The sequence below is a fragment of the Triturus cristatus genome, chromosome 7 (genome assembly GCF_964204655.1).
Source record: "Triturus cristatus chromosome 7, aTriCri1.1, whole genome shotgun sequence".
Classification (NCBI taxonomy): Eukaryota; Metazoa; Chordata; class Amphibia; order Caudata; family Salamandridae; genus Triturus; species Triturus cristatus.
Window position 1 is genome coordinate 722792455 of NC_140590.1, and position 20328 is coordinate 722812782.

Below are 20328 nucleotides of genomic sequence, written 5' to 3' on the forward strand. Positions count from 1 at the left end.
TATTCTTCACGAAAGCGTTACAATCTGAAGACCGGCTGTGGCTTCTCAGTGGACAGAGGATACAGTTCAGCAAACAGTCCGACTGAGGGAATTTATTATTGCAAAAGGGGCAGAACTGAAAATACCCACTTTTCATATCCTCTGCACAAACAAGTCATTCTCATGAAACCTGGCACCAGGGTAGTCTGACAATTCGGTCCTATAACAGGCCAAGGTTGCAAGATTCACTTGATGGTTTTCACCCTGCAGTGTGGAAATGTAGAATATAGTATGCAATTTAGCTGCACACTTAAGATCAAATCAGAACCCGCAGGTGGGAAAAAAGAAATCTGATGCAGGATGGGTGTTCTGGTGCTATGAGAATTTCTGGCATAGGTACGAGACATCTCAAAACCGAAACTCCTCCTTCGCATGAAGAGAACCTCTAATGTTTTCAGCCCAACACTAGAAAATTGGACTGAAAACAGCATCCAACGTACAACTACACTCCTACAAACCTATTGTTACAATGTTATTTTTGTGAAGAACAGCAACATGGCTGGTTCAGAGTTAGTTTGGAGTAAAAATGTGATACACATGATGTGTGCATATCAACCATAGGTACATTTGGAGATGCTAATTTCACATTTTCATGTGCTCCTTAAGCAAGCGTGAAAGGCACTGCAAAACAACAACTAAGTTACACAATCGGTATGTAACCTTGGCATCAGTAGTTTGGATAAATTAACAGGCATGACTATTTAACATTTCTGATGGAGACTTTGTACTGCGCTGAGCGTGTAATGCAAAATATGGAATAAATTGCACTCATTTTGTAGACAGAGTTGAAGATAAGGAGCACTGTGTCAATATCAAAATCTGCCACTATTGTTCTAATACTGGAAGAATGAAATCTGTTTTGAGATAGGATTTTCTGAAGCTAGGCAGTTCTATAGCAAAACTCCACTTTATGATTATTACCTTGCCCAGCATGATAGTGTGTTCTTTCACAAGTTTGAGCAGCTCAGGTTCACGAGTTTCCACTCCCAGCAGCACATGTTCCACAAACAACGCCATGGAGAAAATGCAATTCCACCCCATCCTAGAGAGGTAAACAGAAGAGGTCAGTATTGGGAATAAGCAATGTGAACAGGTCATAATCATAAAGTAGAGGGGAGAAGCATATATACCTGCTCATAGTAAGGTAGGAAAAGAGGTGGATAATAGAGGCCTAAGGGTGCAGGAGAGAGAGATAACACCGCAAAGATGTGTAAACAAGATTGAGTTAATGATGCTTACCTGACTTCCTGAAGCCATCTCATGGCTTGACCCTGTAAGTTGCTTCTGGTGCAGATCACTTCCAGGGGCATTTGGAGGTTTTTCACAAGCCGCAACCACTGCTGAGGGCTTGGATGCAACACATGCACTTCCAGCATCTCGACACACGCAACAGCAGCAAAGACATCCAGAACCTGGAGAAAGAGAAACACTAAAAGTGAATTAAGGTGTGATTTGTACACACCTACCCATAAGGACCCCTTAGATAATTGAGGATATCCCTGCTATCACTTTTAACTATTATATTATACAAGTGGTTTATAATCTGTCCCTCAGGAGATCCACAACTGTTTGGAAGGATTATGTTTCTTACCCTGTAAGCATCTGTTCTTGGTATGTAGCGCTGTAGATTCACATGCTTTGAATAAGTCTGCCATCTAGTGTTAGGCTCGGATGATTTCAAGTTGTTTTTGTTCCAAGAAGTTTTCTTCGAGTCACAAGGCTGTGTGACTCCTCCTCTTGGGAATACTGCGCATGGTCATCGATGCCACCTTCAAATTATTTTGCCATGGGTAGGTGAGAATGTTGTGTATGTAAGCATTGAGATGGCCATGCATTAGTATGAGATAAAGTATATGAACTGCAACCTACACAAGAATTAGGGGAGGAGGGATGGCACATGTGAATCTACAGCACTACATGCAAAGAACAGATGCTTACAGGGTAAGTAGCATAATCCGTTCGAGGCATGTGTGCCTCGAACGGATTATGCTTTGAATAGCTGTAATGTAGTCCCTCTCCCTAGGTAGAGGTTAACTTGTGGGGGTTGCAGTTGTCTGAATAAGAATCTTCAGTACTGCCTGACCAACATTGGCATGTTGGCGTGCAATACATCCACACAATAACGTTTTGTGAAGTTGTGTGGATTAGACCATATTGCTGCTTTGCAAAGATCAGCAAGAGAAAGATTTTCTAAAAAAGCCATAGAAGCTCCAATTTTTAGAGTGGAGTCGGCTTTTGGCATGTCTGTATGCATTTAACTATCTATCTTAAAATGCCTGATTTAGAAATTCCTTTCCCTGAACGAGGAGGTGCAAAGGCAACAAACAATTGTTTAGTTTTCCAAAATGATTTAGTCCTGTCAATGTAATACATTAATGCTCTTTTTACATCTTAAGTATGTTATGTCCTTTCTGCAACTGTGACAGGTAGTGGGAAAAACACAGGTAAATCAATGGATTGATAAATATAAAAACTTGAAACTACTTTTGGTAGAAATTTGGAGTTAGTTCTAAGCACTACCCTGTCCTTGAGTAGCTAAAAGAAGGGTTCTTTTAGAGTTAATGCCTGAATTTCACTAACTCTTCTAAGCAGAGTAATAGCAATTCAAAAAGCAAGTTTTCATGAAAGATATTGCAACTGACAAGAATGTAATGGTTCAAAAGGAGAACCCATTAATCTTGTTAGGGCAATGTTTAAATTCAATGCTGGGGCAGATGGAAGTCTAGGGGGAATTATTCTTTTAAGTCCCTCCATGAAAGCCTTTACTTTTAAACACTGATATGTGTTGTCTGTTCTGGAGAAATGCGGAAATAGCTGCAAGATGTAATCTTATAGAAGTATATGCTAATTCAGCAGTTTGTAAATGCAATAGGTATACAATAAGTGTTTGTACCTTTGCTTGAAGAGGATTAATGTTTTGTTTGTGACAGAATTTAACAAAACATTTCCATTTTGCTGTATAACATTGCCTTGTCGTTGCTTTACAAGCTTCTTTAAGAATGTTCATACAGTCTTGACGCAAATTTAAATATCGAAACTCTAAGACTTCAGGAGCCAAATTGCTAGATTCATTTCTTTGGGACTGAAGAATTAATGTTCCATGGTTCAGAATGAGAAGGTCCAGGTTGAGGTGAAGTTTCTCGTGTGGGACTAGAGATAGTTCCATGAGTATTGAGAACCACGGTTGTCAAGCCCATGTGGGAGCTATTAGTATTATGGTGAGTGATGTAGGCCTGAGTTTCCAGACCACTAATGGAAGTAGTGTTGGTAAAAGCGTATCTAAATATCCCTGACCTGTTCATCCATTGAGCATTGCCTTTAGACCGATGGTGGTGGTATCTGTTTGCAAAGTGTGGGCATTTTGCTTTTTCTTTTCTTGCTAACAGGTCTATCTCTGGGAAACCCAATTTGTGAAAGTATGGTTGAAGAACATCAGGGTGAATTTTTCTATTCATGGATTTCTTGTGATCTACTCAGAAAGTCCCCAAACGGATTGCTTGTTCCTGGGACATGTTCTGCTCATAGATTAATGTTGTGGTGTATTGCTAACTTTAATATTTTCTGACCTAAGTGATAATTGGAGACAATTTGTCCCCCTCCGCCCCCCGTTTTTGTAAATAATACAATATTGTCATACTATCTGTTGGCATAAGAACAACTTTGTGTTGTATGTGAATTAGGAAGTCTTTGAACGCAGGATGAACAGCTTGCAGCTCTAGGTGATTGATATGGAGATTCTTGTGTTTGGAATCCCATAGTCCCTCAATAGTAAGAATATTGTGGAACTGGGTCTTGAAACAGCCCCCCTTTGGATAGATTTTGTGAATTCCACCATTGCAGAACGATTACATGGCTGGGCACACACGCACTACGGAGGATTGAATCGAGACCTCTGCTGAGCTTACTACGAGATTAAGCTGGCGGTTGGCAGTTGAACGGGCATCAACTGAGTTTTCCAGGTTTACAGTGCAACAGTGAAAAGATGCTGCGGTTAAGCGGACAGGCACAAGGTCAGTGCTTTACTTTGGCTCTGGTTAAGTGGACTGGCACAAAGTTAGTTCTTCCCTTTTGTCACCGTGTGGGCGCGGTGTGATATCGGCACCGTAAGGCCACTCTGCGAGAGCGGCGAAGTTGGCACGCGCAGAACTGTCTTGCGGGCAGCCGCGAAAGAATGTTCATGACGCTGCATAATAAAGAAACTACGCTTGCCCAGTTGTGAACAGAGCACGGCACGAGGATAAGAATCAGCGCTGGCTTACTTGCTGTACTGGTGGGAGGCTGCGGGGGACAATGTGAACGCATTGGAAGCACTCTCGACTTTTGAGAGGAGTCTTGGAGGGAACATTCAGCCGAAGAAACACAGCAGAGGCGGAGTGATGGTATAGCCCATTCTGTTGCAAATTAATTGAACTTGTTCCCTGAATTCTCTTTGGTTAGGGGCGAGGACGGGCTCTCTGGTCCTTCCATTACAAGCTTATTGGGTAACTGGTGACTCATTGGCTGGCTGTTGTGCTGTCAAACTTAGCCTGCAATTTGTTGTTTCCTTGGGAAACACTACTACCTTGTGCTTAAAGAGTTAAGTGCACCTTGCAGCATAATTTTCTTTTCTTCACATTTGAAGAATTCCCACAATGGATGTGAGCACAGCAATTGTTACACGACCACCTTTTCTGATGTTGCCAGGTGAACCTCCAATTGAATGGGAAGATTGGGTGGATTGTTTCAAAAACTATATTTTGGCCCTGGATGGTGCCAGGTTTCCAGCTGTAAGGAAAAATTATCTACTGGTGGGATCTCTGGGAAAGGAGGGTCAGCATGTGTTCAAGTAGTTACCTCCTGCTTGTGATGCTCCAGGTGATACAATTGCTGATGTATACAAGGAGGCCGTGCAGCAATTGCAAACCAGGTTTGCCAAACAAGTGAATGTGGTAATGCAATGCCATACATTTATACACACAGCCCCAACGGTCTTCAGAAACTATTGATAATTTTGTCGCAAAATTGAGAGAGTTGTCTGCCAAGTGCCAATTCAGACAAATGACGGAAGAAAATGATTAGGGACCAACTGATCGTCCACGGCAACAGTAAATCTCACTTTGAAGGAGGCTATTGCAAAGGTGGTGGAAGAGTCCGAAAAATGTATGCGGGAAATGAGAATTTCTAATCCTGACAACAAAGTTTTAGAACTTACAGCTCTAGTGGAGGATTGTGATCAGGTCAGTGCTGTAAGAGGAAAATCCCAACAAGCTGCAGAGAGTTCAACCAAAACTGTGAATTGGAATAACTCTTCACCTGTGAATGGCAAGCCATCTCGTGTCTGTTTTAGATGCAGTAGAAATTATCACCGGGTAGACTCAAAGCAATGTTTTGCTTTGGGTAAGGATTGTCGCTGGTGTGGAAAAAAGAGGCACTTACTGCCTATGTGCAAAGTGCGAGAGAAGAGAGTTGCCTTGGTGAAGAATGAGAAATCAGGCTACAGAGTGCTCATGGTTCAGGATGAAGATTTGTCGGACAGCCACGACCACAAGCGAAGACTATCTCTTCCTAGAGCTGACTTTGAAGTCAATGGGGAAATTGTTTCTCTGGTGGTGGACACGGTTTCTCTTTACGCAACGATTTCTATGTGGCACCTGAAGGACCCCCGATTTTAGGTTGGTTGCACCATTTTGACTGTGCATCACTGTCAACCCCAGAGCTGATAATCATGTCATGGTGTTGGAAACGTAAGACCTGGAAAGCTTGTTGGCTGATCATAGAGAAGTTTTTGAAGACTGTTTGGGAGAATTCAAGAACTATATGCACAAAATCAAGATGAAAGATAGTGCTGTTCCCATCAAACATCAAGCAGGCGGACACCCATGGCTGCAAGGGAGGAAGTCAAGAAGGTTATCCAGCAACTCTTGGCGGATGGTGTAATGGAGAAGGTCGAGGCCACGGAGTGGTTGTCTCCAGTGGTTATCACCAAAAAACCTGATGGGTCTCTTCAGTTTTGTGTGGACCTCCGAAGCCTTAACCAAAATGTTGTTATGGGCAATTTCCCATTGCCCAATATTAATGAATTTATTTTGATGTTGTCTGGGGGAATGTTCTTTTCTAAAATTGACCTGAGGAGTGCTTATCAGGTTAAAATCTATCCACACTCAAGGCATCTTAAATCTTTTATTACCTAAGAGGGTACCAATTCTGCAGACTTCCGTTTGGGTTATGTTCAGCAGCGAGTGTGTTCCAGTTGATGACTGGAATTTTGTCTGGGCTCAGTAATGGCATTGTGTTCCAGGATGATATCCTAGTGTATGGGAAAAATGAGGGGGAACACAACTGTGTATTGAGTGAAGTCATAACTCTCATCAGAAAGGCCGGTTTGACATTACACAGTGCGTTTTCCAGGTGCGAGAGGTGTAATATTTGGGCTACATGGTCACTAGGAGTGGGATAAATCCCAAAATGAAACTGGTGAGTGCGATTGTTAATGTGGAAGCCCCTCTCGACAGAGATGCTCTCCGATCCTTCATGGGATCAGGGCAGTAATACTCCAAGTTTGTGCAACATATTGCACTTAAAACTGAACCCCTCAGGGAGTGGATGATGGGTAGGACATTTTTTGGGGTGAACAACAAAAAAGGGCTTTTCTTGCATTGAAAACAATATTGCTTATGCTGGTGTCCTTGCACCTTTCCAAAATTCCCTAAAGAGCATTGTCAATGTGGACGCCCGTGCGGTGGTGATTTGGGCTGTTTTGTCCCAGGTGCATGGCAAGGAGGAGAAGACTGTAGCATTTGCCTCACGGTCATTAACACAGAGCTTAACTATTCAGTTATTGAGCATGAAGCTTTAGCTGTTGCAAGAGCTGCTACATACTTTAGAGTGTTCTTGTGGGGAGGGGTGTTTGTTATCAGGACGGACCACAAACTCTTACTTTTTGGGGCTAGGTGGAAGCAAGAACTGCTCAGGACGGTTGGCGAGGTTGGCTGTCAGGTTGCAAGACTATGATTGTCGTATTGAATATGTCCCTGGATGGAAAGATTTAGTGGCTGTTTAAACTGCAGAACTTTCTGAGGTGGTTACAGAAGAAGTTGTTGCGAGTGTGGAAGATGTTACTGAGGGTATGGGGGCTTCCATTTCCAAAGGTGAGTGGATGAGTGCCATGGTGAAGGATGTCATTCTTCAGAGGGTTTTGAATATGATGAAGGGGGCACTCAGAAGGGAAAGTGTCCTTCCCAATACTGTAAGACCATTCTTTAAGGTGGTTGATGAGTTGTCGGTTTTTGGTGATTGTTTGTTGATAAGGATTGAAAAGTTTGTGCCTCCCATCTCTTTACGGTCACATCTCATCAGTTTGGCCGATGAGGGACATTTGGGACAGACTTTGAACACCAAGAGGGTCCGAAAGAGATTTTGGTGGCCACTCATGGATGCAGAAATTAAAAGAATGGATTGTGTGTTGTGCAGTGTGCAAGGAATCTGAAAAACGTCTCAGAGTGGGTGTTGGATGTTTACAGGAGGAGCAGCATGTTTCTGAAGCTAAGGAAGTGTGGGAGAAAGCTTCTTAACTTCATAGGGCCATTTTCCTTTCTATCTGAGCAAGACAGGTTTGCAGCTGTACTAGTCGATGCCAAGTACAAGTGGGTGGAAGTCGCATTCATGAGGAATATCACCACTACCCCGACCTGGTGGCTCACCGCCCTCAGCATCCCTCCCACACCCACGGACCATGCCTGGAACCTCTGCATTATACTCGACTCCTACCTCTCCATGCCCCGACAGATCAACGCCGTTGCCTCCACCTGCTTCAACACCCTCCTCATCCTTTCGCAAGCCCTTCAAATGGATCCCCCGAATCAAGAAAGGCTGTCACCCACGCACTCATAACCAGCAGATTAGACTACGGAAATGCCCTCTATGCCGGGATCAACAAATCTATGCTCCACCAGCTCCAGACCATACAGAACACCGCAGCCAGACTTGTCCTCTGAGTCCCCCGACACAAACACATCACCCCACACTTACGAGATCTCCACTGGCTCCCCGTTGGGAAGAGAGTAACTTTCAAGATCCTCACCCACGCATCCAAATGCCTCCCCAACATCGGACCCCAATATCTCAACGAAAGAATTGCCTTCCACGTACCCAAGACAAACCTCCGATTGGCCGACCTCGCCGTCGCTGAAACCCCGCACATCATCTGCAGAGCCAGAACAGGTGTAAGAGCCTTCTCCTACGTCATAGCAAAGACCTGGAACGATCTCCCAATCAACATCAGACATGTACCCACTCTGCACATCTTCAGGAAGACCCTCATGACCTGGCTCTTCGACTGACCAGAGCTGCTACCAACCCACATTCCCCCCCAGCACCTTGAGACCCTCACGGGTGATAACACAAAGTACAAAGAGAAAAACAAAATGTAAAATATTTTGAGTCAAAGTGAAAGTAAACCCCTTTGCTGGGTTTCCTTCGGTGGTGTATCTTTATAAGTGGCAGCGGACTCAGGTTCTCCCTACACCATAATTGCAGAGAGTATATGGGTAAAACTCTTTGTTGGTGTGGTGGGGATCAATAGGAATCTTCTGATAATTGTCCTGAGAGTTATACTGGAGAGAAGATAGAGGTCATTGGCTTCAGGCAACTTGTTTTCAGATTCAAAAGTAGACATGCCTTTTGCAAGTTGAACGTAGCTAAAGAGGGACCCTCAGTTTTGGGCTGGAAAGATAAAAAAAACCTTAAGATTATCCTAGATGCCAATAGTCCAGAGCAAATATTATGGGCTTGTGAAAGAGAAGACACCAAGAACTGGGTTTTACAATAATTTCTAGCTGTCTTCAATGGTAAAATCAGAAAATTAAAGGGTTTCACTCATATTATTAGATTAAAACAAAATGCCACACAAAAAATTCACAAAGCACGCAACATTTCCTTCATCGTTAGAGATGAAGTCAGAATTAAAAAAATTGCTGTATGCTGGTATAATAGAGCCCATAGAAGCCTCTGAATGGGTATCTCCATATTTGTAGACAGACATGCCAATGGCAAGGTGTGTCTATGTGTGGATTTCAGAGGGCTCAATGATAACATCATTGTGGATCAGTGGCCTCTTCCACGCATCAACAAAATGTTAACATTAACAAGAAATTCCAACAAGAAATAAGTCTGCTGCTTATCACCAGGTTGTTTTAAATAAAAAGTGTAAACATCTTACAGCTCTTTGCACACCCTTTGGATGCTACCAATTCAAATGCACGCCGTTTGGTTTAGCGGCCGCAGCAGCCGTTTTCCAAAGACTCATGTTTAAACTTTTCAGTGATTTAAAAGAGGTGATATTTTTTCAAGATGAAATCTTGATTATGGGTAAAATTAAACAACATCACAATGAAATTTTGAGAAAGGTACTTAAAATTCTGTCTAAGAAGAGTTTAACTGCTGAGATGACTAAATGTAACTTTGCTGAAAGGAAAGTCACTTCAATGGGGCATGAAATTAGTGAGAAAGTTATTAAACCCAAGGAGAAACTTGTAGAAGCAATCAACAAACAGAGCAAGGATGAGCTGCGCCCATTTTTCGGTTTGGCAGAATTCTATCCAAAATTTGTTGATTTTTTTTTTTAGAAAGAACCCATTAAATGCGTTCCATGTTAAAGAACAAATCCAAATTTGAGTGGACTAACGCATGTCTAAATGCTTTTCTTGATACTAAGTGTGCCATCAGTAAAGTGCCTAAGATACAAGCTTTTAACCCCACTGCTACAACCTTTGTCACTACAGATGCTAGTGGCAAGGGTTTGGGCAGCGTACTCACTCAAATTGATGACCGTGGTGCAGAAAATGTTATAGCATTCGCCTCTAGGTCACTTTCCCCTACGGAACAAAAGTACTCTGTTATTAAGAGAGATATGTTGGCCTGTGTATGGGCTCTGGAGCATTATTGGAAATTTTTGTGGGGGAGGAGGTTTACTGTTTGCGCTGATCATAAGCCTCTAACTAAATTGCTTACTACTGATGGTTTATCAAGGGCGTCAGCAAGAACTGCCAGACTCTCAATGCGTTTACAAGATTTTATTTATGATGTACAATACGTTCTGGGGAAAAAGAATGTCACTGCTGGTTTTTTTAGTAGAATGTCTCTTCCTCTTAGAGAAGTGGATGCTAGTACTTGGAATGATGTGTGTGTTGCAGGTATTTGTTCGAAAAATGAGGAAAAAGCCTTACAAAAAGAGGAATGGGAAAAAGCTCAAGAGGAGGATGAAACTCATCTTGTCAAGACCAAAATTCAAAATGGTTGGGGTTGTGTTAATCCGAACTGCTTTGTGAACAAAAAGCATTTTGGGAAGTTAGGGAAGAATTAGGAGTTGATGGCATGTTTGTTGTAAGAGAAGACTAGGTTATTCCTCCACGCAATTTAAGAAGTAAAATCATTTCTCCTTGTCATTAAGGTCACATTGGCATAACACGAAGGAAAAAAGACACTGGACCAAATTCCGTGTCCATATAGAGTTCATGAGGTGAGTGGAAATCGGGTGAAAATGGAAAATGGCTAAACCTGGAATCTCAGAAGGATAGCTCTGTACCAGAGACAGGGAAAGGTGCTGAGGAGTTCTGGTTGTGATGAAGAGGTGTCGTGTTCACCTTGGTTATTTGTGAATGATTGTGAAATCACAAGTGAGATGCCTCAGAGTACTCCTAGTGTCTCAGGAGTAGATGGGTTACGTAATTCTGATGACATCATTCCCACTGATAGATCACAACAGCATGTTGTTCCACACAGTAGTGGTGTCAAGAGTTTTCACCAAGTCAGGAGGGAGATGAGAGTGAAGAACCCTCCCGCCCATTTGGGAGATTATGTTAGCACTTAATTTTTGATTCTTCACTGTTTTCAGTTTTACGTAAGGTGCTAGTTTTTGAGTGCCCTTTCATCATTAATACGCAACCTTGTCTGTGTTTGTGGTGTCTTTGTCTTTTGTCCTCTGAGTTCCCTGGTTGTGTGTTTGTCCTACTGACTCTGGTTTTCATGTTCCCCAAGATAGTGAGATGTGTTATAATATGCTAAGGTAGCATCAGCTATACTGATACTGCACTCTGTACTATGACATGCCAACATTCTGTATTATGTCATATTCAGAATGTGGGGTCTGAGGCGTTGATCATTCTGCTTCTGTGCCTGGCAGGACTGTGGTGTGGGGGTCTCTTTCCTATACTAATAACGTACTTGCTTCGTTGGACCAGCAACTGGATTGGATCTTCCAATATTTACAACAAATACGTACGACTGTTTACCAACACTAGATCATGAAGTTGACCTTGTAACGGAGTCCATTGCTGGGAGAGACATTATTGTAGAGGTCTCATGTGGAGTCTGGCATGTGGGAATATGTCAATACAAGATGCCATCATACCCAAATGTCTGAGAAATATTTTGGCTGGAATGTGAGTTCCTGTGTGAAATTGTTGAATTAATGTTAGTATATTGCATATTCTGTCTGTGTTTGAGGACGCCAATGCTAGATTTGTGTTGCGCGTGAACCCTAGAAACGTTTTAGTTGTAGCTGGCTGTACATGAGATTTATGTAGGTTGACAGTGAACCCTAGTTGATGTAGTAAACCTAGGCTCTTTTGAGTGTTACGTTTGCAAAGTATAAATGTATTTGCTTTGATTAGCCAGTCATATTGATAAGGGAAGGCATGAATGTTTTCCCTGCGCAGACGTGCTGCTAAAACTGCTAAGCACTTTCAAAAAGGCAATCCTTGTCTATTGAATCCTTATATGATGGTAACAGATGAAGAGGATGCTCTGACTACGAGATCCTAAAAAGCATATGCATCATCAGGTGGTGATGGATGGCTAGGGTATAAATCAGGATCAGTGTCAACATGAGGATCAATATTATAATCCTCCCAAGGATCCCCTGGTTGTGCGTCATCTGGGATGTCTTGATGCCTCATCTATTGTTGACTGAGGAGACATATTACCAGTCTCAGACAATTGTGGTGAGTGAGGTGGTGGGGTGGGTGGTGGAGGTGTTGATTGTGGTACAGGTGAAGAAGGACTGGGAATGTGCAAAGAGCTAGTTGCAGCCTTATTTTTTTTTTTACTTTTCTTGAACAAGAATGTCCAAAGCTGCCTCAAAACTCAACTCTTTTTTAGGAGTTTGCTGTTTTGGTGGCTGTGCCATAATTTTCTTTGTTATAGGCTGAATTTGAAGTGTTTTTCGTTTCAGATCAAGCTTTTGGTGAAAATGCTCGAGGATTGGCTCCGGGGGAGGTTTCGGACCGAAAACAAAGCATTTCAGTGGAGAAAGCTTTGTCTTTGTTGGAGGAAGGTTCAGTTTCGAAACAACAAGTCTTTTTTTCGTGGCGAGATAGAAGAGTGAAATGTTTTAGGGATAGAGATGCCCCTGCTGTAAGGCAAACTTCCAGACACTAGCCGGAGGGTGAGGGTTCCGAATCATGTTTTCGTTGCACGACATTGCTTGTGTGCTGTGGCAGCCTGTGAGCAGTTTTCTCAGTGGTGGCTGAGGATTTGGATTTCAGAGCAGGGATTGAAAATGCTACTTACCAGTATGCATCTGTTCTTGGCATGTAGGGCTGCTGACATTCATATCTGTGCATAGATCGCCGCCTAGTGTTGGGTCCGGATGTTTGCACGTTGTTGTCCTGGAAGAGTCTTCGAAGTATCCTTGGATAGGTGACTCCTCCCCTGGACTACAGTGCGCATGGGCATCCTCTCCATCCTCAGATTGTTTTTCGCCATTGTGGCAGTGATGGAGTAGATACAGAAAGTGATGACCATGCTTGCAGTAATTCTGAGAGCTGCAGCTGCGACAGGCGCCGGGGAGGAGGGAGGGCGATATGAATGTCAGCAGCCCTACATGCCAAGAACAGATGCATACTGGTAAGTAGCATATTCAGTTCGAGGCATGTGGGCTGCTGAATTCATATCTGTGCATAGAATACATAGCAGTGCCCTCTATTGGCGGCGGCTACCCGTGCCAGCTGCAGCGGTCTGAAAAAGTGTTTTGAGAACAGCCTGTCCTACAGCTGCCTGCTGTTTTGACTGCACATCTACGCAATAGTGTTTTGTAAATGTGTGTGTAGTGGACCATGTGGCTGCTCTGCATATATCATGCAGGGGAATATTTCCTAGGAAGGCCATGGAAGCCCCTAACTTACGTGTTGAGTGGGCTCGTGGTGGAATAGTTAATGAGCGTTTTGCCTTTTGATAACAGATTTGAATACACTTAACTATCCATCTGGCTATCCCTGCTTTGGAGATGGCGTTACCTTTGTGGTGTGGGGCAAAGGCAACGAACAGTTGTTTTGTCTTCCTGAAGGGTTTAGTCCTATCGATGTAGTACATGAGGGCCCTCCGCACATCTAGTGTATGTAGTGCCCTTTCTGCAACAGTTTGTGGGTTTTGGAAGAAAACTGGCAGTTCAATAGTCTGATTCATGTGGAACTGCGATATTACTTTGGGCATGAATTTGGGGTTGGTACGTAGTACGACCCTGTTGGTGTGAACCTGTATAAATGGCTCTTGAACGGTTAGTGCCTGGAGTTCACTAACTCTTCTCAGGGAAGTGATCGCTACAAGGAAGGCCACTTTCCAGGTAAGGAATTGAATCTCGCATGAGTGTAGAGGTTCAAAGGGTGGACCCATCAGGCGTGTGAGGACCAAGTTGAGGTTCATCATTGGAGCCGGTGGGTGGCTTGGTGGAATGACTCGTTTGAGTCCTTCCAAGAATGCTTTGATGGCAGGCACTCTGAATAGAGAGAGGTGCTGCCTGGTTTGCAGATAGGCTGAGATTGCGGTCAAATGGACACGTATAGAGGTGTACGCCAGATTGCATCGATATAGGTGTAAGAGATAACAGATGATGTTTTGGATGGATGCGTCCAGCGGGTTGATGTCATTATTACCGCAATAAATGACGAACCTTTTCCATTTGGCTGCATAGCAAGCTCTGGTAGTGGGTCTCCTGGCCTCCTTGATGATGTCCATACAGTCAGGTGGCAGGTTGAGATAGCCAAACTCTAGGACTTCAGGAGCCAGATCGCCAGATTCAGCTGTTGCGGATCTGGGTGCTGAACCTCTCCATGGTTCTGCGTCAAATGCGCGGGTTTGATCCGCAGCCTTTGATGCGGCACCACGGAAAGTTCGAGGAAGGTGGTGTACCACGGCTGGCGTGCCCACGTGGGAGCAACTAGGACGAGTGTCAGGGAGTGTTGTCGGAGTTTGCGGGCCACTAGCGGTATCAATGGCGCTGGGGGAAAAGCGTACGCAAATCTGCCGGACCAGTTCATCCATATCGCATTGCCCTGCGACTGCGGATGTGGGAATCTGGCGGCGAAGCTTTGGCATTTTGCGTTTTCGCTTGTCGCGAATAGGTCTATCTCCGGATGACCCCACTGCTGGAAGTACGGTTGGAGTACTGATGGGTGTAACTCCCACTCGTGCATCTGGTGGCTGTGTCTGCTGAGCAGATCCGCCATCTGGTTGTCCTTGCCAGGGAGGTGTTCCGCCATGAGGAACATGTTCCTTTGAATGGCCCACTTCCACATGCTCTGAGCCAGATGAGACAACTGTGGAGAGTGTGTTCCTCCCTGTTTCTGTATGTAGTACATTGCGGTCATGTTGTCCGTCCGGATCAACACGACCTTGTTGCATAGATGTACTTTGAATGCCTTCATGGCTAGGAAGATTGCCATCAATTCCAGAAGGTTGATGTGCAACTTCTTTTGTTGTGTTGTCCATAGTCCTTGCACTGTGTAGTGGAGTACATGAGCTCCCCATCCCTGGAGAGACGCGTCCGCTGTCAGTACTATCTGTGGGACAGGCTCTTGGAATGGTCGGCCCTTGCAAAGGTTTTGTGGATTCCACCAATGCAGAGAGTTGTATGCCCGACCGCTCACCAACACTAGGTCCTTTAACTGTCCTTGAGCCTGATTCCACTGACGTGCTAGGCACTCCTGAAGTGGGCGCATATGTAATCTCGCGTGCGGGACTATGAAGATGCAGGAGGCCATCATGCCTATCAACTGCATAAACACTCGCGCTGGAAGTGAGTGATTGGGTTTGAACTTGGAGATCAGCAGTTGTATGCTGTTGATCCTCACTAAATTTGGCTGAGCTGTGGCCGCCAGAGTGTCTATAGTCGCACCTAGGTACTGTTGTACGTGTGCGGGCTGGAGATGGGACTTTGGATAATTTAGTGAGAACCCCAGACTGTGAAGAAGGTGAATGGTGCGGGACATGTGGCTTGCACATTGCTGGGCTGACTTCGCTTGAACGAGCCAGTCGTCTAGGTAGGGGTAGACGTGTATATGCTGCCTCCGTAGATGTGCTGCCACCGTAGCTAGGCACTTCGTGAAAACCCTGGGCGCTGTTGTCACGCCGAAGGGAAGGACTTTGAACTGATAGTGCTGCCCCTGAACAGTGAATCTGAGGTATTTTTTGTGTGAGGGGTGGATGGGTATGTGAAAGTACGCATCCTTGAGGTCCAGTGTGGCTAGGAAGTCTCCCTGCTTGAGAAGCGGAAGGACTTGCTGTAGAGTGAGCATGTGAAAGTGCTCTGAAAGAATGTACTGGTTCAGGGGTCTCAGGTCTAATATAGGTCTGAGCGACCCGTCCTTTTTTGGAATTAAGAAGTAGAGGGAGTACACTCCCGCACCCTGCTCGTGGATGGGTACGACCTCTATAGCGCCTTTTAGAAGCATACTTTGCACTTCTTGCTGTAAGAGCGTTAAGTGCTCTGAGGACATAGGACGGCTTCTTGGTGGTATTGTGGGTGGAGTGGAGGTTAACTCCAGACAGTAACCGTATTTTACAATATCTTTGACCCACCTGTCCGTGGTGATGGAATTCCACGTGGACAGGAACCTTTGTAGCCTTCCCCCGACAGGTGTTATGTGGTCGGGAGGAAGGGAGAGGGCGTCACTGCTTGTTCTTGGGGGAGGACCTGGTGTTGCCGTAGCCGCGTCCTCTGCCCTTTGTGCTGGAGCCACGATATCCACCTCGGGTGTTTTTATCATAGGTGGTCTGTGTATTGCCTTTGTTATATGTTTGTTGTGACCCCTGTCCTCTACCTGCTCCCTTGTTTCCGGGGCGACGAAAGGAGCCGCTCCGAAAGGACTGAGTTTGTAGGGCGCCCATGGACTTTGCAGTGTCCGTGTCCTTTTTTATCTTTGAGGGTGGTGTCAACCTCTGGCCCGAATAAATAGTCGGGGTTGACGGGCTGGTTCAGTATATTGTTTTGTACCTCAGGCTTGAATCCTGAGATCCGCAGCCAGGCATGTCGGCGCAGCATGACGCTTGTGTTTATGGCTCTGGCAGCCGTGTCTGCAGCATCTAGTGCGCATTTGATGGAAGCGTTCGTTAGTAGCTGTCCTTCTCTGATGAGCATTTCTGCGCCTTCCTTGAACTGGTCAGGGAGATGTTGGAATATTTGCTCCAGTGTGTCATAGTGCGCTCTATCATAGCGAGCAAGGAGCGCTTGAGTGTTGGCTATGCGCCATATGTTGGCAGCTTGGGCGGCAACTCGCTTGCCAGAGGTTTCTAACACCTTGGACTCTTTGTCCGGGGGAGGAGCGTCACCTGTCGTTTGCGAGTGTGCCCTCTTGCGTGCATTCGCTACGACGATGGAGTCGAGTGGTAATTGTCCTCTGATGTAAGTAGGATCCCCAGGTGCTGATCTGTATTTTTTATCAATCCTGGGGTTTATCACTCGTGCCCTGGTGGGTTCTTTGAAAATGTCCTTGGCTGGTTTGAGGACCCCCTTCAACATTGGCAGAGTCTTTACATGTCTTTCTGAGGATGCAAAGGTGTCCATTAGAAAGTCATCTTCGATGGTATCAGAGTGAAGCTGTACCCCATGGTTAGTCGCAGCACGTTCAATAAGAGCGTTGAACGCCGCAGTATCCTCCGTAGGAGAGGTTTTTGCCCCATAGAGTTGTTGGTCCTGTGCATCGAGAGGTGCACTGGGGTCTGCAGGGGTCGCCCCAAGTTTGATCAGGGTCCTGCTGGTCATCAGGGTCCGTGTCTACATGGTAGGGGACTTGGTCATCCATGTAGTCCTCCAATGCATCCGTATCGGAGCGTGTGGGGGAGAACCGGTGTGGATCCTGGTAGGGTGAATGGAAGGGTTCATAAAGGAGAGGTTCCGATTCTGCAGGCAACTTCCTTTTTAGTGGGATCCTGAAAGGGTCCAAAGGCGGCTCCGAAGTTATCCTTCGGTCGTGGAGAATCATCCTGCCAGTGTCGGCGTCGATGATACGTGCCGGAGACGTCTCAGCAGGTGTGACCGTAGGTTGGGTGACCCGTGTCCTGAGTTGGAACATTTTTGGGATTGTCGACGGAGGCAAGCCGAAGGTAATGTTGGCCGGCACCGAAGGGGCTGCTGGAGCTCCGATCGAACCGGAACCCGACGTGTCCTGGAGGACAGCTGTGGTTTTGCTGCCTTGCGTCGCACCAGGTCGTACTTGGGGCGCCTTCGAGGCTTTGGCACCGGCCAGGCTCGTAGAGGCGGCCGTGGATTTTTTCGGCGCCGGCGGTTCATCGAGTCGAGGTGCAGAGAGCACCGTCGAAGTCTTCGATACCTGAGGCTTAGGTGTCGTCGAGGGAGCGATGCGAGACACAGCAGGCGGTACGGCCCTTGGTGTCATTGGTGCCGGTAGCCGAACAGGTTTGTCGGTGCCGATGGCTTTTTTCCGTTTGTCGACTCCAACGTCGCCCGCTTGAAGTTCGGCACCGAAGTCCCTCTTGGTGCGGTCGGTGCCGACGCGGTGCGCTGGCGTCGAAGGCCTGGATCCGGCCAGCGCCACTTTCAGTTTCGGTTTCGGTGGAACCGGAGCAGCTTTCGGTTTCGGGGTAGGGAAACCAGCCTGTTTATGTAGTAATGGCTGCCGCTGAACGTCCGAGGCCGGGCCCGAGGGCGGGGCCGAAGAACTGCGGGATGGGTCTCGGGTAAGGCCCGAAGGCGATCCCTCGACCGGAGCCATAGGCTGTGGCACTGGTGTTTCAACGGTTTGAACAGGTAGGCCTTGTTCATCATTGGAGCTACTCTCTTCGGCCCCTAAGGCCTCCTCGTCGTCTCCTACCTCGGTGTCGTCTTCACCTCTGTGGAAGAGTGACTCGTCTACCTCGTCCGATCCGGGTTCGTGTTCGGAAACGGGACTGGAGGGCAAGACTTCTAATTCCTCGACGTCTTCGGCCTCGTCGAAGATGTCTGTTGGGGCCGGTGCCGCGTGCTGCGCCTCGAGTCTCGCCGCTCGTCGATTCCGCAGAGTCTTCTTGGAACGGAACCGGGCACAGGCCATGCATGTCGATTCGTCGTGGTCCGGCGAAAGGCATTTGTTGCACACCGGATGGACGTCGATGTGTGGGTACTTCGCATTGCATACCGGACACCTTTTGAATGGCGTCCTCGATTCCATCGTCGAAGTAGTCGATGGACAGGTAAATGCGAAAAAAGTCGGTGCTGAAAGTTAGTAAACTAACAGGATTGTATCGAAACCCGATCGATAAACAGTACCGACGCAAACTAAAGGCCTTTTGGCCTCGAAAAAATATTTTCCTAACTTGAGCTAAGATAGCACATCCGAACCCAATGGCGGAAAAAAACAATCTGAGGATGGAGAGGATGCCCATGCGCACTGTAGTCCAGGGGAGGAGTCACCTATCCAAGGATACTTCGAAGACTCTTCCAGGACAACAACGTGCAAACATCCGGACCCAACACTAGGCGGCGATCTATGCACAGATATGAATTCAGCAGCCCACATGCCTCGAACAGTACTCACGGTATGTTGTTTTTGGGCTGGCTGAAGAGTGGCTGAGTCCTCTTGTGATTGAGACTCGGAATTGGTGTCATGTATGGAAAGGGATTCTCTAGTGTCGCTGAAGCCTCTTCCTCCTCCTCTTGTCAGCTGAAGATGTCGGGGACATCGTCCATTTGCTTGCGTAGCATTTCTTAACATCCAGCCCTTTGATCTTGAAGAGTCTTTTTAGACCGAAAAGACTTACAGGCCTCACAGGTGTCCTCTCTATGTGCGGGCGAGAGACATAGGTCGCAATTGAGATGTTAGTCAGTGTGAGTGGATTTGGAGTGGCACTTCGGACAGAAATGGAGTACATTCCATTAGCAGGTCATTCTCGATCTTGTTCAAAATGGAGAAATGTTGCCGGACGGTCATAGCCCATAGGCCAAAGAGAAGAGTCGAAAACCTGCTACGAAATCTAGTATGAGATGTATATTATACCAATCGAAACAATATCATCAGATATATATATACCTGAACGAAGAGGGACTGAAGGAGACTCGAACCGGAGTGAAAAATACTATATGTGAACCCGTTGGTGGAAAAAAACAATTTGAAGATGGCTTTGATGACCATGCGCTGTATTCCCATGAGGAGTCACACAGCCTCATGATTTGAAGAAAACGTCTTGGAACAAAAACAACTTGTAATCAACCGAGCTCAACAATAGATGGCAGACTTATGCTAAGCATGTGTATTTACAACGCACATGCCTCGAACACGCATTAATTAACAAAATGTATATAAATATAAAACAAAATGTATAAGTTAAAAAATGTAAAACACTCTGTAAATGTGAAGGACTTTGAAAATGGAGGATAACAATTAGGTTAATTCCTCAGATTAGTCCATAGTAGCATTGCAAGTGAATCAAACAGAATACCGTTTGGACGATAAGTGGCCTACATTAAATTTAGAAAAGCTACAACCTTCCCATTAAAATCCTGATGTTTGTTTATATTTGTTTGTGAATTAAATAAAAGATTTCAACATTTATGTATTTGTTTGATAAATGTTTGTTTTTGTATATTTTGAGTATTGTTTTGTGGGCCACATCGTCGAAAATGCTTATGCAGGGGTTTCCGGCTTCCACTATTGACTTAAAGGGGGTCCTCAGATTCCTATAATGATTCAGTGGCAGTCCCCGGGTTTCTGTAATGATTAAGTGGGGGTCCACAGAATTCAAAAGGTTAAGAACCACTGTACTATATGATATGAAACACTGGGATGTATGAGAATATTTGTCTAGAAAAAAGATATAAATATATTTAGAAAATCAGTGAAAGCCAAATAATGAGAATATTAATTTCAAAGTTTCTGGTCTTATTACAGACCTGCTTGATGGCTTTTTATCTGGTACAGCCAACATACTCACTACAATATCTCGTATGTTTAGTTATGATGTGAAAACCAGCAGTGGCAGCTTTCAAACTGGTAACTATCCTCTGTGGATTAGCTGTAAAGCAGATAAACCCAGATGTGTTGC

General features: G+C 45.4%; 1 protein-coding gene across 2 annotated transcripts in view; it reads right to left on the reverse strand.

The window, feature by feature from the left end:
- RNF213 (ring finger protein 213) overlaps nt 1–20328 on the reverse strand; it is a 2329248-nt gene that overhangs the window by 678519 nt on the left and 1630401 nt on the right. For both annotated transcript variants that reach the window (XM_085617427.1, XM_085617426.1), the window contains exons 39-40: nt 1279–1451; nt 961–1081 (exon numbers count right to left, since the gene is read on the reverse strand). In XM_085617427.1, coding sequence (XP_085473553.1) covers nt 961–1081; nt 1279–1451 — 294 coding nt within the window. The remainder of the gene's footprint in view (nt 1–960; nt 1082–1278; nt 1452–20328) is intronic.